Source organism: Mauremys reevesii, linkage group 6, assembly GCF_016161935.1.
Source record: "Mauremys reevesii isolate NIE-2019 linkage group 6, ASM1616193v1, whole genome shotgun sequence".
Lineage (NCBI taxonomy): Eukaryota > Metazoa > Chordata > Testudines > Geoemydidae > Mauremys > Mauremys reevesii.
Genome location: NC_052628.1, coordinates 47906094 through 47923691, shown reverse-complemented (window position 1 = coordinate 47923691; position 17598 = coordinate 47906094). Strand labels below are relative to the sequence as shown.

The following is a 17598-nucleotide window of genomic DNA, read 5'->3' as shown; positions in this document are numbered from 1 at the left end:
GGTTCCATGTGGACTCAAGCTCTGCTTGCATGGAGCTCATTGCACAGACTCTTATCACTTAGGGTGCAAGCAGAAGCATTGTGAAATTGACTGGGATTGCACAAGTCTCATAAATTTCACACTGGTCCTGCTGACACCAACAAAAGAGCAATTATGTTGGACAGTTTGGTTTATGTTGGAGTGAGTGAGCCAGAGTCACTAGAATACCAAAGAAGGAAACACTCAGTTGGAGGTAGTAAGAATAACTAAAAAGATATTTGAAGGGGGGGGGAGGAGAAGCACTAACTGTTGACTATATTCACAGCATTGCCACCTTTATATAAAATTCAAGACTAATAATAAGAAAACAGAGAGCTTCAAATGCTGTAGAGTGACTTTTTAAGGGTGAGATTGTTCCTGAACTATAATTTCAATGAAATATCAAGCATAGATGTTTGATATTTAGTTGGAAACTAAATTTTAGATATTATTTCAGGGATGATGTACTTAAGCAGCTTACAGACACAAGGAAGTGGAACAGGACTGTGTCATTCCAATTCCTCCATTAAAAAATAATAATAAAATAATAATATTAATAATATATGGAGATGTGCCTATCTCATAGAACTGGAAGGAACCTTGAAAGATCATTGAGTCCAGTCCCCTGCCTTCACCAACTGGACCAAGTACTGTCCCTGACAGTTCCCCTGATCCCTAAATGGCCCCCTCAAGGATTGAACTCACAACCCTGGGTTTAGCAGGCCAATGCTCAAACCACTGAGCTATCCCCCCCATAAGCAAAGAAAATTAGTCTGCTTCTCCCCCCACCCCCTTATTTCCTGATCTCTTTGTCAAACCTCACTTTCAATGACCCCATTAAAGAGGGGTCATAGGACCAGTAGCTGGAAGGGAAAAATCCAATATAGCTTCAACATAGCATTTGAAGAGGCTAGAGGGAGAGCTGAGACCATCCCCAAACTAAACTGAAATTAAAGTCTAATGCATTTGGCTGTATTTATTCAATAGTTCAGTGTATATCATGCTAAATCAACTCCCAAAAGTCTAATGTAAATAAACATTTTTATTCAGCAATTCACAGTCTACATATTCTTCATTCTGTTTGTCATAAAAATATCTCAGCACTGCAGAGCAGTATCAGAAAATATAAGCAGCATAACTAAAATTCTTAAGCATTATTAGACTGCTAAGGGTGACTAACTTTACGGTGACATGACATGAGCTCGAAAGACTACAACACTAACTTTTAAGATTATATCAGTTACCAATGTATTGTGCAAACATTACAGGCACGTCTTAAAAATATTTCATTAGAGGTTCTCAAAATGTTTTAGAAACATTTTGAATAAAGCTTCATAACACTCTTGTGAGGTAGATTATTTTCTCAATTTCACAAACAGAGAAACTTTAGGGGCAAATAATTAACTAAAAGTTAGTCTTACCAGAACTATTTTGTCGGCTGCATCTAGTAATGCCACTTATCCCAGGCTTTTTGGATGACACATCATACAAACCATTGCATTTTGAATAGTGAAAAATTGCAGCATCACTTTCTTCCCCTTTCTTTAGCAGAAGCGGACTGAAGATCTTATCAGACCCTTTCCTAGATCTAAATGTGTGCACATTTAAACCTTCCATTTCATAGACACCACCAGGCCTTCTACCAAGTCCATTTCCCAAGTCTCCACATGTCATGTCATCCTCTTCACCTTCCGAGTCTCTCTCTTCCTGTTTGCTTTGTAATGTGAACACCTCACTCATTGGCAATGCGAACGATGTCTTCTTCAGAACTCTATATACCTATTTTGAAAGGGAAAAGATCCACAAACAAAGTAGCAGTACAGAAGGGAACGTAGTACTTTGTCTGAGATTAAGTGAAAAATCTTGTGTTTTTAGAGTCCCCGTGTTTTCCAACACCATGTTCAGGATCCCAGAAAATGTCTACTGTGCACATGAACAAAACACACTAAGACAATCTAAGTTATTTGTCCATAAAATTACCTGGTAGGTAAGCAGGAGTAATTCTGGTGACTTGAATCTACGATTAAACAAACAGATCGGTTTTAACTGACACAAAAGCAGCAGGTATTTTCAGTTTGTTCAAAGTATGTTTCTAATAATATAAAAGCATGGGTTCTGGTCTCTGCCAACAAGGCACAAGAGAACACGCCTACCTACCTACTCACTAGGTTTCTTTACTTTAAAAAAAAAAAAAAAGGCAGTAAAGAGGAAGTATTATTAGGTTTACAATTCACTAGGTACAAGAGTCACATCAAGTTTTCTGAAGTGTCTAACATTTAGTTCATGCCCAAGTAATTCATGTACAGTAGAAGTATAAGAAAAATTATTCCCTTCTGAACTGTCTAAAACTAAATTTAATGGATTTAGTTTTAAACAATTTAATACTATTTTCAGTTGAGGCTTGTTCAGTGATAGACATTTAATTTGTAAAAACAATTAAACCTTTATAAAGAGGAAAAGCTTTATATCCTTTCTTTAGTCACAGATCACCTTCACTCTGTGTATATTATTTTTAGCATGTTGAAATGTCAACACCAGCTGACTTGGTAACATTTTCAAAACTACAATAGTTGCAAGCTGATGTAAACATTTCTAAATCATAGCCCACTAATTTGGACTTTACCTCTCTTAATTTTCAATATGATTTAATAATTATTTGATAGATGTTGGAACCACTAATCCCAGGATTTTTTTTCTAAGAAAAGGGAGGTCACCATTTATCTTTTAGGCATTTCCATTGTGCCCATCACCATGATGTCTAGCGCTAGAAATTAAGAATCAGAAAACAATTTATCTCCAAGCTTCCAAACTCAACTGCTGCTACTTATTTGGTTTACAAACTCAATTCTTCCTGCCAACCCTGTCTCCTTATCTTCTCTCATGGAAGAAACACAGTGATAGATAGTCCTGGATTATTCTAATTAATAAAATTGTGTAAACTCCAGTCGCATTTTAAATATATTTTGAATTCCTCCCAACTGAAACAGCATCTTGCAGCCAGAAAACACAGAAGATCATGCTGAGACTGCAAGGCAAGAAAATCAAAGGCCAAATTCTGCCTCCAGGTATACTGGTAATGCAGAGCTTCATCTTTTCTTGTGAGCAGAAAGTAGCATCTCAGACCAAAACAGATACTCTAGAACAGCAGTTCTCAAACTGCGGGTTGGGACCCCAAAGTGGGTCACAACTCCGTTCCAATGGGGTTGCCAGGGCTGGCGTTAAGACTTGCTGGGGCCCAGGGCTGAAGTCGAAGTCTGAGTCCTACCGCCCAGGACCAAAGCTGAAGCCTGAGCTCTGCTTCAGTTTTGGCTCCCCTGCCTGGTTTGGCAGGGCTTGGGCTCTGTCTTTGGACCCACACATGGGATAGGGGGGCTTGGGCGGGCTCGGGTCTCCACTCCTGGGGTTATGTAGTAATTTTTTTATCAGAAGTGGGTCATGGTGCAATGAACTTTGAGAACCACTGCTCTAGAATCAATAATTCAGATGGACAGCCTTCTGGATAGTGTGCATACTGGATAGTGTATGAATATTGACTAGTTAAATGTTTATTCATTAGCAAACCTAATTAAATTTCTATTTACAGTATTTTTGTGACAGACTAATGGATTATTTTTTTCAGTAATGTTAGTTGAGTGGCCCACTGAACAAATATGCAAAGTTTAAAATTGCACCACGCTGCTTAGAAACTCATCTATGTGTTGAAAAAGAAACTCTCAACATACACCTGGCTGTTTGAAAGAGGGTAATCAGCAAAGTCTGTCTCTAATCAGTTACTTCTTATTAGATTCAAATTTATAAAACTAGAACAGATACGCTATATAGGGTAAACTCCTACTCTTTACACAGGACACCTAGAAAGATAAGATGATACTTAGTTATTATGGCGAAGGGCACAGTGCTGTGATGAGGTCCAGTCCAGCATGTATCACTGAGCTGAAACTGCCCAGTAATCACAATTGAATACTTTACCGGGTTACAAACCATGATTTATACCTATTGTGAAAGAGGCTTATTTAGAATGTAAAAACACAACTTCTGAGAGCCATCCGTAGGCAGCCCTCTGTATATAAGCAGCTATGTTAAGAACATGATAGCTCATTTTTCTATCAGCCTGAATAAAAATATTAAAGCTCACAGGTTACTGTAAGGCAGTTGTAGTCAGTTATTGTTCAGTTAGTAGGAAGTTTCACAAGAGGTGCACAGACAACTAAAGTTTTTTTTAAACTAGGTTTGTGCACTTTTTTGCTCTTTATAATTTATAAAGGTCAAAAGGCATTTTTAAAAAATATTTTTCCTCTGCCTGTTTTTACACTAAAAATTCAAGTCATGTCTAATCTAAAGGACTACCGGTATGTGGCTTTGTTTACATTGGGAATTAAAGGTCTGAAAAATCCTAGCTGTGTAGCTCCATTACCAGTGGAATGGATGAAGGCTGCAGCATAGACAAGGCTCAGGCATTTTTAGTGAGCTCATTTTTAATGTCTGAGCCTACCTAAGCTTTGTCTACACATCTGCTTTCTCTGCTGCACCTGAGGGAAACCACAGGTATAAAAAAAATCCAGCTAGATACAAGGAGAGAGAGTGTTCCAGTGTAAACAGGTCCTGAATTTCTAATTTAAAAATATAGACAACTGTTAACCTTTTCAAGTCTTCTTTACACATCCTAACACCAACAAAAGGATTACAAGACCAATGTTTCTCCTTTTGCAGGACACTTTTGAATAGCAGTAAGATATTGAAAGTCAGGGCCAAAAAGATATTCTGGTCAATGTGCAGGAGTGAAAAAAGTAGATCGCTCTAGTGATGAAGCACCTAATTCCAGGAAGTGGGCAATGCCATTAACTAACACTCAAGAAATCAAACCCTTTGCACTCCCCTGTGCACACGTGTGATTTCTCCTAGAGAGCGAGGAAAATAATCACACCTGTGTACAGAGGAGCGCAGTCCCCGCACTCAAGCTGTGCAGCATCCCCCATGCTACCCATCAGCCCTGACCCCAGAGCGCCTGGCAGACCCTGAACCCTGTGCGCCTACAGCACCCAGTGGGTATTGCTGCTTCCAATTGTGCAAACCTTGTTTTATTACCAAACCCACCGCCTGCACTCTACCCCCAAAAAGGCCTCTCTGGCCTTCCTCCTCCTGCCCCCAGCTCCCCAACCTTTCCCCTCAGCAGCCTCCCTGGAGCGCCCAACCCTGCAGCCCAGCCGCACCCCTCGCAGGCTCCCGTGTGCTGCATTCCCAGCCCGGCCCGGGGGAACCACCCCAGGCGGCGCCGCTGCTGCCCCTTCCAGGCAGGATGCCAGGGCCCTTCCGAGCCCAGCGGCGGGAAACCCCGCGGAGCTCCTCGCACCCGTCGGGACAGGCCCGGCAGCAGCCACCGGGAGACTGCGACCACCCCGCGGCCCACGAACCTGGGTCTCTACGCTCCGCAACCGCCCGCGTTTCCTCGTCCCCCGCCTGCGAGTACCTGCAGCGCGGTCACTCCCTCGGGGGCAGGGCCTGTCAGCGCCGCCCCCCGGCAGGCGCTCTGCATGGCAGCGCTACTAGCTTTCCGCGTGGGGCCTCAGCCAGGGTAGGAGTGGGGCAGGGCGGGAGAGCGAAAGCACCGGGGGAAGGCAGGTCGTGATGCTCCCCCCATGCCCCAGAGCCGTGCGTGAGCCCGCAGGCAGAAAGCAGCCAGGAGATTGTGGCAGTGAGGGCATGGGCAAAGCTCAGCCTGGCACCCAACTGCCCTCTTAGCATTTATTACCTGCTAGGCCACAGGAGAGACACAGAGATGGTGTATATGCAATTGCTGATACTTCAGCTTATAGCCGAAAGGTTAAAAGCTCCCCCTGCAGAGTGGATTCCCTAACTGCCTATTGTATATATGGCTTCTTATAACTTCTAATGCATCTGGTGCTGGCCCCTTTCAGAGACTGGATTCAACACTGGATGAGCCATCAGCCTGATATCCTATGACAATTCTTATAGCGCAGGAGACATTGATGGAGCATCCCATGGAGTTCAAAATATTCAATGAGCTATTAATGGCTAGTGATGTTCGCATAGAAGCTAAAAGATGGAGAGGTATACAAGTTACATGTCTGTACCAACCCACTTTTTTCCTGAGACTATAGTTCTAGATGTTACATTCCACAAATCTAATGCAAGTAAAATAGACCCATTAACGCTTTTTATATTAATGTACTTTAATTTTCATGTTCAAAAAAATACTTTACAAAAAAAAACAAAGCTAAAATTTGCTTTATGGAAGTACACACTGAACTTGTTCAGATTGATTTGAAGGACTATAATGCAAACAACCAGTTAAGACATTTTTCCTCTTCGAGCAGGTGATAACTTTAAGCAACTCTGGCAGTTTCTTACTCTTGTAAGATTCTGTAGTCCTTATTCAAGCAACACTCCCATTGTGTTCAGTGGGAATGTAACTTGCAGGATCTGGCTCAGAGGGCTCACAACCCACCATGAACAAACAAGATTAATTTGGATGGGTTTAATGCTATCCTTTCATACAGATCTTTGTTAACAGAGTCCAATCACATCATTTCCTTCCCCCCAGCCACTCAAACAGTTACAGTGAAACCTATAAATAATGACGAGCAAGGAGTCTGCTAGTATTGTAGCTGTAATAACAGCTGGATGAATAACGCAGTATAATTAATAAAGAGGAATTCTTGCAGGGACTGACATTTAACTGGCCATTATGACAGGTGACCACAGGCAGTCAAGCTCAGGTTTCACTGTAGTCACTTACATCTGTCCTCAAACAGTAATTCACATTCCCCTTTCCACAAAATCATATACTGCTGCTTCTTTAAACCTTCCATTCACAAAAACTTTATTTTATTCACTTTGGGTGACTTTTAATCAACATAAAATGAGCAATGGTTTACGTTATGGAGAAATATTTGATGATATGCTCCTCTATGCTATGAAGAAGCTTCTGCTGTTTTAAAATATCTTAGCATTTGAAAACAGCTCACAAAAGTCATGCATTTCACATACCTACCATGAACATAAGCTTTCAAATATATCCTCACTCCATTGTAGTCTGGAGCTTTCTCTAATGTAAGAACAGCCTATGTGTGCTCCTGACTTCCCTCTATGACCATTTTATAATATAGATCCAGCTCCTCTCAGGACAAAATCCATCCTTCAGTGGTTGGCATTATTTTAACCATATCAGATTCATCAGTATGATCAATTATTATAATTCCTCAGTTTCTCAGATTAAAAAATTATCATAGTCCCTGAAGTGCAATTGAACAAAGAAAGGTTAGTTAGCCATGCCACAATTACAAATTTCATTTATTGAATGGCCAGAATAACCTGGGGAAAAAGAGTCCAACATGTTCCTTTTTCCTCAAATTTCAGTTGTTGTCTTTCATCCACTGCTCAATCCACTGTACAATCTGGTCTAAATTCCGCTCCAGGTCCTCTGGCGTGTTACTAGGCAACTGGTGTACAATTTCTTCCTTATAAGATGACATTGCCTCTTCATAAATAGTCTGGAAAATCTCACATTGAATGTTGTCCTGTAGTTTTTTCCCTTTGTACCCTCTAACACAAAAACAAAACACACAGATTTTATATATATATATATATATAAAAATAAGAGGACTTTATATCCTTATTTTATACAAAACCCTGAATTTATACTCTTGAAAGGCTCCTATGAATCTGCATGATAATTCACCTTCATTTACTCCACTGATTTACCTGCTTTCAAGTCTGTCGTACAGAAATGAGTTTTCAGTGCGAAGTACAAATACTATATGAAACCAACGTTCTGGGAAGAAGTCACAGCCATGATAATCAACAATAACTCCACCTTCATTCATTTTGTCTTCTAGTTCATCAATTACCTACAGAAAAAAGTCAGACAAAGGCACAAGAAAACTAGATGCAGCTTCTTTGTACAGTAAAAGCTTTTTATCTGGCAATGTTGGGGGAAAATGAGGGTAAGTAAAAAATTCTGGTTAACTAATAGGGAGGGAGTTTGGATGTGGGAGGGGGCTTAGGGCTGGGAGTTGGGGCATAGGAGAGGGTGCAGGGCATGGGCTCTGGAAGCGAGTTTGGGTGTGGGAGGGGCTTTGGGGCAGGGGTGCTGGATCCGGGTGGCACTCACCTTGGGCAGCTCTCCACAAGCTGCTCCTAGGTGGAGGTGTGGCTAGCTGGCCCTCCACGCTGCCTCCCACTGCAGGCACCACCCCCACAGCTCCTAGAGCCTGCACCCCCTCCCACACGCTGAACCCTTCATGGCCGTTCCTCTGCCTAGAAGCAGCAGGGGCATGTCACTGCTTCCAGGGAGCCACGCAAAGCCAGATAGGAAGCCTGCCGGCCCCACGCCAACCAGACTATAAAACAGACTTTCAATGAAGATCAGAAATGCCAGTTTACAGAGCTTTCCAGTGGTAAAGTGCCAGATAAACACAGCTTTTACTGTAATTAACCCCACCCCCACCTTCAATATGCTAGATTTTTAAGTTGGACTCACTCGGTCTTCATCCAAAATTGGGCATTCATATTCCTCATCAAAGCCTTCATATAATTCCCCTACAGAAAAAAGAGTCTATGTTATTTTGTGAGATAATGGTAGTCATTTGACAACACATTTATGTTAATCCGACACTGACAGTCAATAGAAATTGTATTTATTTTTCAAGTTCTTTAAAATCTATTGTATAGGATTTTTTCCAAAAAACAAATGCCATGGATAAAAGCATTAGCTTGAACATTAAAGGTGGGTGGATTGATTTAAATCAGCAAACAGGAAACCTGGATTTAAATAACTGATTTTAATCATGTTTTGCATTTGAACTTTTTAGTTATTTTCCTAAAGAAAAAAGTTGATTCTTCTTGGTTGGTACCAATCCACATACTGATTTGCAACTAAATATGGCCTTTACACTAAATTTGGGGTTTCTTTTTGCTAACCAGGAGGACACTACATCTATACAAATGTATTTAAGCAATTATATAGCTTAATTTACATTTATAAAAATTCTTGAGTTTTACAGTTTTTATGATTTTAGAATATGGTTAATGATACATTTCTTATTTACTAGATGATTAATTTTTTATTTGTGATGCTAGGCTCTCTTTAGATTAATATTTAATTAAAAATGCATAAAACAGAATTTTTATTAAATAAAGTACCTTAAGATACATAAAAAAAAGGTTTATCAAAACATGTTTCGCCCTTAAAACTAACAAATACATTAAATAAAGGAATTACTCTCTGCACTTAGTGAATTGAACTGATTATTTCTGGTCTCCATGTCCTTCAAGATTTTAGAACTAGTAGATATCATCCTGTTGCAGCTAGTTTTTGATTCATAGATTGATAGAGGAAAACAAGTGCTCCTTCTTTTCAACTTCCAATTGGTTTCCTAACTTTGAATGAACTAGTTGAATAAACTGAAAAGAATAAAATATTCTCTTTGCACCTCAGAAGAGGCTACAGCTGTCAAAAGCTGCAACAAACCTCAGTACCACCTTTGCCTGCATATCTATTCAAGGGACACCGTCATGAGACCTAACCACATCAGCCACGCCATCCAGGGCTCATTCACCTGCACATCTACCAATGTGATATATGCCATCACTACCATGTACATTGGCCAAAGCGGACAGTCTCTACGCAAAAGAATAAATGGACACAAATCTGACATCAGGAATTATAACATTCAAAAACCAGTAGGAGAACGCTTCAATCTCCCTGGACACTCAACAACAGAGTTAAAAGTGGCAATTCTTCAACAACAAAAACTTCAAAAACAGACTCCAACGAGAAATTGCAGAACTGAAATTAATTTGCAAACTAGACATCATCAAATTAGGCCTGAATAAAGATTGGGAATGGTTGGGTCACTACAAAAACTCATTTCCCCCTGCTGATATGCACACCTTCTTGTCAACTGTTTGAAATGGGCCACCTTGTTTACATTGGCCTCATTAGCACCACAAAAGTGATTTCCACCCCTTCTTGTCAACTGTTGAGAATAGCCCACTTCCACCTTAATTGAATTTGCTCATTAGCCCTGACCCCCCAATTGGTAAGGCAACTCCCATCTTTTCATATGCTGTGTATTTATACCTCCCTACTGTATGTTCCACTCCATGCATCTGATGAAGTGGGTTTTAGCCCACGAAAGCTTATGCCCAAATAAATTTGTTAGTCTCTAAGGTGCCACAAGGACTCCTTGTTGTAAAAGCTGATTTAGCACTTCAGAGAATTCTGGTTCTAGGTGCATAGCCATTGACTTCCACCAGTTCAGTGGTTGGCGTTTCTTTAAAACTTGTCTGCAAATATGTACTGCTTCATATTATTTCTGGTATTTAATTTAAATGACTAACAGATTATCATAAGTGTAGACCTTTACGTTGACAACCTATTTCAAATTTAAATAGTTTATTTTTTAAAAATCCTGTTTTTAATTTAAATAAAAAAATCCAATTCATTTTTAAAATATCAATTTGTATCCACACTTCATTAAAACATCTGTCATATCACAAGCCTCTTAGTACCAAATTATGCCTCCATATTGCAAAGCTGCTTAGGGAAATGAGGACATGAGGTGCAGTTGTATAAGGGTGGGAAGTATGGTGAGCAGCTGGTCATGCTACACCTTTAAAAAGGTGCAGTTAACACTTTCCCAAGTGTTTATCTTTCAGTTGTCTCAGGGCTTCATCTGCAACCCTTATGCCTGTAAGCAGTCCTCACTGATTACAAAGGCCCTATCTTGCATCTGAATCTACACAAGCAGACCCCCCACGGGCAGTGGGTATCACAGACTGGGGAGGCTGTGCCTCCCCAAACAGCCAGGTGTGGCCCTGCCTCCATTCCACTCCATGCCCTCCTTGCTTCCTGCTCTGGGGTTCCCTCTGTGCAGTGGCCCTGGCTTGGGCACTCTGGGGGAGCTAGCCTGGGCGAGGGCCAGCGGCCACAGTGTAGGAGCTCTGGGTTCCATCAGTTGCGGAAGAGGCAAGACCTTGTGTGGAAGGGGCAGGGCTTGGAGCTAGCCTTCCTCAACCAGAAGTTCACATGCCACCCATGCATGTATTCTGTTTTACAACCTACCTTCTTTTGCCAAATCACCCACATTAACATATGTTGCCCCTACTCTTGCTGCAAGCTCTTTGCCCAGTGTAGTCTTCCCTACACCAGGAGTACCTATAAAACAAATTATATAAAGTGATAAGTTATTTAAGTCAATGCCAGTCATATAATGTATTTGTATCATACCTAACATAAGTACATTAGCAAAATAAATACATTATGGTACATTACAACCATAAACTCACTGATAAGCTCAATTATATTAAAATGACAAAAAATAAAATTTAGATTTAAAGGAACCAAGTCAGCTGTGCAGATCTGAAAGGCCACAAATGTTTCCTTAAATAAGTCAGCCAGAAAAGTGCACAAAAAAAACCCCACAACAAAATAACCACCACCAAACACCCAGCCCCCACAGAATAATGGGGAAGAAGAAAGTTCTGCAAGAAAATACACATCTGAATGGCATCAACAAATAAAACTGAAATCTGCTCTATACTATGCAACTTAAAACTGACCCTGGTATCATCATATGGTCATGGTACAGTCCTAGCAACACTCTGCTGAAATCCTAAGTTTGAAAGCCAGTTGTCAGACTACCTGTGTGAATGCATTACTGCCATTAAAGATGATTAGGGTTGGAAGGGACCTCAGAAGGTCATCTAGTCCAACCCCCTGCTCAAAGCAGGACCAATCCCCAGACAGATTTTTCCCCATGTTCCCTAAATGGCCCCCTCAAGGATTGAACTCACAACCGTGGATTTAGCAGGCCAATGCTTAAACCACTGAGCTATCTCTCTCCCCCATTCATAGCAAAGAACTGAAGGAAAAAAATTCCTGTCAGACTGTGATGTGTCAAAAGCTGCTAATGGATCTAACCAAAGTAATAAAACATGTAATGGGATCACTAGCCTTTTCAATGGTTAAGCCACTTAACCCCAGGCAGGGGGAGGGATTGTTCAGTGGTTTGAGCACTGGCCTACTAAACCCAAGGTTATGAGCTCAAACCTTGAGAGATCCATTTAGGAATCTGGGGCATAAAAAAAAATTATCAGGGACAGTACTTGGTCCTGCTAGTAAAGGCAGGGGACTGAACTCAATGACCTTTTTAAGGTCCCTTCCAGTTCTATGACATAGGTGTATCACCATGTATTTATTAATTTTCCCTAGTTTCACAACCACTCCCAGATTCCCCATTGGCAGGGACAAAAGAAACGAACATTACAGACTCCGCTGCAGGATCGCTATGGATCTCGTACTGATCGCTCAGGCCAGCAGCGAACCCCTCTTCGCTCAGTGACCATGTGCAACGTGGGGACCCACAGCTCAGCCAGCCCAGGGCAGGCGGCGGGGCGGCCCCGGGAACCCATGTCGCTGCTCCGGCGCCACGGGCACGGCTCTCACGGTCGCTTACCCGTGAGCAGGATGTTGGGCCGCCGCATGTCTGGCGTCTCGCCGGCTGCTGGGACGAAAGCAGCAGACTAGTCACCTAGGAGACACGTGAGCACCTTCCCGGGGCCTTCCCTAGCCTCCAGGCCCGGCGCACACTAAGGCCGTCAGCAGCTGCCCCACCGCCGCTTGATTTGTTTGCGGAGGCTCCCTTTGCCGCGGTGCGGGGCAGGCGCGGTGCGGGCAGCTAAGTGCCGCGAGCGTGGGAGGTCCCTGCGGTAGCAGGAGGCTGGTTTTCCCTGCGTTGCTCTTCTCCGCTAAGGAGAGGCCAGTGCCGCCCCCTCGCCGGAAGCGGTGGCCCAGCGGCTGAAGCGCGCTGTGCCCAGGTGTTTGTGCTCTAGGGTCCCGCGGTCGCTGGGGCCGGGTCGGGCCCGGGGAGTGGGAGCTCGATCTCCGCTACGGATCCGGACTACAGGGGGAGAGAGCAGCTCGCCCGTCCCAGCACCCGCCTGGGACCGTGACAGTAGCGGGGCGGGGGCTCTGAGTTTACCGGGACTGGGCCCCTCGCCTGGTGCAGGCGGGGCCCCTGATTAGCCACGGATGGGCCCATGTACGCTGCAGCCGCAAGCGCGTCAGGGGAGCTGGTATCGACAGCCAGACTGTGCCCGGACACGGGTACAGCCAGTGCAGGGAAAGCTTTACGCTGAGTGTCTCTGTAACCGGGTCACTGCCCTTGGGCAGGGTTGGGTATTACCCAGTTACAGGGATGCAGCCCAGTCCCGCCCACGCTACAGCTGGGTTGTAACCTCCCCCCCCCCCCCCCGTCTCCTTTGTAGAGCAGATAGGATGTATTTTTAACCTTGTATTTGCATGTACATTTATTTAAATATCACTTAATGATTCACATAGGTTTCAGTTAGAAGACTAGTTAATCTTTAATGGCTATAAATGCTTTAGATTATTTTCCTCAAGAAGGAAAGGATTATTTTTAAGGTCTGTTCCCCCACTTTTCAGTTTCAGGTCACTTTCTTTAACGTGCTACTGGTCATACACTGCGGATGGGAATGATAAAGGTTGATGATGTCAAAAAATTCTTCTAGAACAAAGATAGTGCCAACTAAAGTAGGTGATTGATAATCTAAAACAATTTTTTTTAAAATATTTTTGTGTGTGTAAAGTGGAGCTTTACTCTTGCTACAGCACATGCACATCTTGATACAAGTGTGTGTAATTAAATATAATTTTATGATATAGCAATAAGCCATTCCTACTCTTATAGCTTAATCAGAAACTTAAGTGAAGGTAAAAAAGGGAAAAAAAAGGCAAAAGATTATTTCCACTATATTTCTTGTTTTTATGCTGAGTTTATTTCAGTGTTCTCTTGGAATGGATTAATTTGTTTTTCATACTATATGACAGTTTGTATTAAATCTGCGGTCGATTTAAGTATTGATAGCTTTGTATCATCTTTCTTATACCTGAATATTGCTTTTGCCATCAATGTGGCTTAAAGCGAGCCATTTAAAGGAAGCCAATTTGAAAGCTAGCCTTAAAATAATAATAATGTAAAGTACTTTCAAGTACTGCAGGTGTTTCTTAATCTCTGTGCCACTATTTGTTATCCAATCACATTTTCCTATACAAAAAGTTTTTTTCCTCTCACTGATGCAGTTAAAAATCCACATGAATCAAAGAGATTACTGACTATTAAATCACACTATGCTGACAAGTGCACAAATTTATCTGAAAAAAAATCACTTCTGGTAATCTTAGATGTTACTTGTGTTTATTTTAAGCTTCAAGTAGTTTTTAATTGCACAAGTCTGATTTTCTTTTTCCACTTGATGATACCCCTTTCATTCAGTGGAACATTTTTAAACCCCCTGCAAATATGTGTTTGTTTTGTAAAAAGTAAGTAGAGTACTGAGTACGCAGGAACCCTCTTGATGGGGATAATATTGATTTAATTAATTCTTATTAGGTTCTTTCAGGCAGGGCTCTGTATATTGTGCAGCTATAGAACATGTGATGGATTCCACGCGTGTCCACGGAATTGTTCTTTAGAATCTAAGTTTTCATTTAAAAAAATGGTTCTAGCCCAGTGGTTGTGAAGATAACCTTGAAAATGTGGACAGAATGTAAATTGTGCAGTGTTGTCATTGAGTGTACATATAGTTTGAAAAAGAGCTCTGAGTTATGTAAACTTCCCCACCTGTGCAAATGGGCTATTAAATCTAAAACCTACAGATAAACATTTTAATGTTAGCTTTCTTTCATTGTTGATCATCACTGTAGGAGAAATTTCAGGTAAATGTGCTTGACCCACAGTCCCAAATTAGTTTCCATATCTCTCCCTTTAACAAAGTCCAACTGTTTTCTACTTAGTAGCCAAAACCTTCTATTTCCCCTGCCCTCACCCCCCCACACACGCACTCTTAAATTTGTAAATACAAAAATATGCAGCGTATCAAACATTCAAAATATAGAGGCAATGTAAAATAAATTGAATAATAGCCTCTTTAGTATTTTTATATTGAATTATTTATTTTATTTAATATTTAACTCATTGTAAACCTTGGCTCTTTAACTAATAATGGAAGCTGCCCCAGAATTTCCCGTGTGCTGCACCAGAGTGCTATGATACAATGTCCTTGCCATGGAATTTAGGTCTAGCTTCTTGTGGTGCATAAGAGACTTTCATTTTAGAACTTAAGTAAGGGTGAACAAGCCAACATTTGTTTATAATTATCAGTACTACTGAGGACTTCTAAGAGCTTCTTTTCAAATATTAAATGGACATGTTGAATGAGAGATCTTTTGGACCAACTTCTGTTAGTGAAAGGGACAAGCATTCAAGCTTAATCTCCAAATATTTTTCAAATATGGCATTTCAAAATGATTGGTTGTTACTGAAAATATTCAAGATGTAAATGTATATATTTGATAGATAATGCCAAGTTATTCAGCGTCAACTGCAGCTCAATGTAGAGCGGAAAAAAAAAAAGTGAAATTCTGTCTGGCATTAACCCTCACAAATTTATGTTTTGTCAGGTAACAGATTGGGTGGCACCTTCATTTGATGATTTCTTTGGGAATACAAATATCTTATCTAGTACCCTTCTTGTGAAGTCATCTGGGGAGGCTAATCAGCATCAGAAGAGAAAAGATCATTCCTCTGTGCCAGAAAGTAGCAAGAACAAGGTTCTGGCCAGAATCAAAGGAAAGTCATCCTCAATAGATCACATTTGTGATCACTCTAAACAAAATCAAAGCCAGTCTCAAAATGAACCATGGGTGGATAAATACAAACCAGGAACACAGGTACAAGAAGTATTCTAAGTGTTAGATGTGGTAAGGGATACAAAATCATTTTTGTGTAACTTATGAATTGTTCTATTTCTACAAATTAGTCCTACCCAGAGTGTAGCTTCTGAATGTTAGATTGTCTTACACCAGTGCATAATTTGAATGGTTAGTTGACTGTGCCAACTATCTGTAGAGAAGATCCTGAACAAACTCAGGTTTTCACAGCTATTTATCCACAGAACTTGCATTTTTAGTGGTGCATTTCAAATATGTTAGTGTGTATTGACTTATTACTCTCAGAATGAGGAACCTTGTGGTATGAACTACGGTGGAGTAGTAAATTAACATTCTTATGCTTTTAAAATAATCCACCTCTGAAATGGCTTTGTTGGTATGTATGTAAATAATAAACAACTCTACTTCAGGGATCGTTTCAGGGCTCATCTTTGATTCTTGGCATTTGGAAAATTGGTGGGGAATTGGAGTTGTTAAAGGCGGGGATTTGTGATGGATTACTTTTAATTGCTGTGTTTAGGATGTATTTAAATTATGTTAAGGGTGGCTAGGTCATTCTCATACAAGCACTTTGTTTGGCATTTTTACACACAAATACTATTCTTGAACTGTATCAATAAAAGCTCATAAATCAGAGCTTATATGCATTTCTTATATCCTTTCTCATTCTAGAATGAGCTTGCTGTACATAAGAAGAAGATTGAAGAAGTTGAAAGCTGGTTAAAAGCTCAAATATTTCAAAGGCAGCCAAAGCAGGTAGTCCATAAATTTTATATTTTAATTTTTTGTATTTAATTAAGTTGTAAGAAGTTAAACTTGCAAGTAATCATAGAAATGACTCTGCAGACGTTTTATAGCTTATATACAGTAGACTCCACGTCACTGAAATAGAATGAATTATGTGGGGTTCATGGGGATAAACAGGATGTTTCTTAATGCACAGCTGGAGACAAATCCAAAATTGGCTTAATGGGGTTTGAAGTAAGAGAGAGCCTCTGTATTTTGTTTGGGAGACACCGTGTTTATACATTTAATGAAAAAATGGACCCATGTGACTGACCACTGCAATCTGAAGGAGCTCATTGTGAGGTCATTACACCATAAACGATGACACACATTTGAAAATATAACTTCTGTTTTAAACTGCTATGTACAGATGTTCAGAAATGCTCATCTTGTTGAAAATTGAATATCTTGGGAGTTTAATATAATGCACAAGGTAGTTGGCATTCTATTTTAATATTGAAAGGACTGTGTTGACGTTTTAATATCAGTATAAAATTATTCTAACAATGTAGGTGACAGCTTTACTTTTCAAACTTATCTATTCTTATATCCCTTCAAAGTCTGTATATATCAGAGAAACTGGATTCTATTTCTCCTTCACCAACAGAATTATTTACTAACTTCTGGTCAGTTTCTGCCTGTGCAATCCTATTGAAGGTAATGGGGTTGCACAGGTGTCATTGAAATGCTAATTTATTCAGCAGAACTTCTGTTATTGATGATATGTTAGTGTGCAGGAACTAAGCTTGAATTGAATAATGGCAGATTGATTTTGTAGAACTGGTGCTTGTAAAAGGATGGCTTTTCTTCGTAAACTGAGAACACTTACGAAGAATCATTGAGACACAATTAACATGTAACCTCAGATGTTGTTTCTGGTCACTTTTCAGAAAAGAACCAAGCTATAAATGTTCTACCATTTCCTTAGGGGAAATCTCAAAATGAAATGTTTAATATTAAACTGGAGGAAGCCCTAGAGACACATACAGCTGGGGAACAATTTGACATGGTCAAGGGGA

General features: G+C 40.7%; 3 protein-coding genes across 11 annotated transcripts in view; 1 reads left to right on the top strand and 2 right to left on the bottom strand.

The window, feature by feature from the left end:
• CCDC125 (coiled-coil domain containing 125) overlaps positions 1-5816 on the bottom strand; it is a 37957-nt gene extending 32141 nt beyond the window's left edge. The window contains exons 1-3 of one of the 2 annotated variants that reach the window (XM_039545127.1): positions 5229-5295; positions 1999-2035; positions 1440-1797 (exon numbers count right to left, since the gene is read on the bottom strand). In XM_039545127.1, the coding sequence (XP_039401061.1) occupies positions 1440-1797; positions 1999-2035; positions 5229-5254 (421 nt within the window). In that variant the 5' untranslated portion in view covers positions 5255-5295. Of the gene's footprint in view, positions 1-1439; positions 1798-1998; positions 2036-5228; positions 5296-5485 lie in introns of those variants that run through there. The other variant, XM_039545128.1, reaches the window with a different exon arrangement.
• AK6 (adenylate kinase 6) lies at positions 1710-12673 on the bottom strand. 3 transcript variants are annotated; one of them, XR_005600613.1, is made up of 7 exons: positions 12498-12661; positions 11105-11197; positions 8519-8577; positions 7741-7886; positions 7351-7581; positions 1999-2035; positions 1710-1797 (listed from the first exon to the last, which is right to left on the bottom strand). XR_005600613.1 is itself a non-coding variant. In XM_039545153.1 (5 exons), the coding sequence occupies exons 1-5, from the start codon at positions 12523-12525 to the stop codon at positions 7392-7394; spliced, it is 516 nt and encodes a 171-aa protein (XP_039401087.1). In that variant the 5' UTR covers positions 12526-12661; the 3' UTR covers positions 6666-7391. The 3 variants fall into 3 exon arrangements, 2 of the variants coding, with proteins under 2 accessions (XP_039401087.1, XP_039401088.1); XM_039545153.1 differs by lacking the exons at positions 1710-1797; positions 1999-2035 and having other exon boundaries at positions 6666-7581; XM_039545154.1 differs by lacking the exons at positions 1710-1797; positions 1999-2035; positions 11105-11197 and having other exon boundaries at positions 6666-7581; positions 12498-12673.
• Positions 12674-12739: 66 nt separating this feature from the next.
• RAD17 (RAD17 checkpoint clamp loader component) overlaps positions 12740-17598 on the top strand; it is a 31964-nt gene continuing 27105 nt past the window's right edge. For 2 of the 6 annotated variants that reach the window (XM_039545120.1, XM_039545125.1), the window contains exons 1-4: positions 12953-13147; positions 13487-13594; positions 15524-15793; positions 16466-16549. In XM_039545120.1, the coding sequence (XP_039401054.1) occupies positions 13550-13594; positions 15524-15793; positions 16466-16549 (399 nt within the window). In that variant the 5' untranslated portion in view covers positions 12953-13147; positions 13487-13549. The other 4 variants (XM_039545123.1, XM_039545124.1, XM_039545121.1 and 1 more) reach the window with 4 other exon arrangements.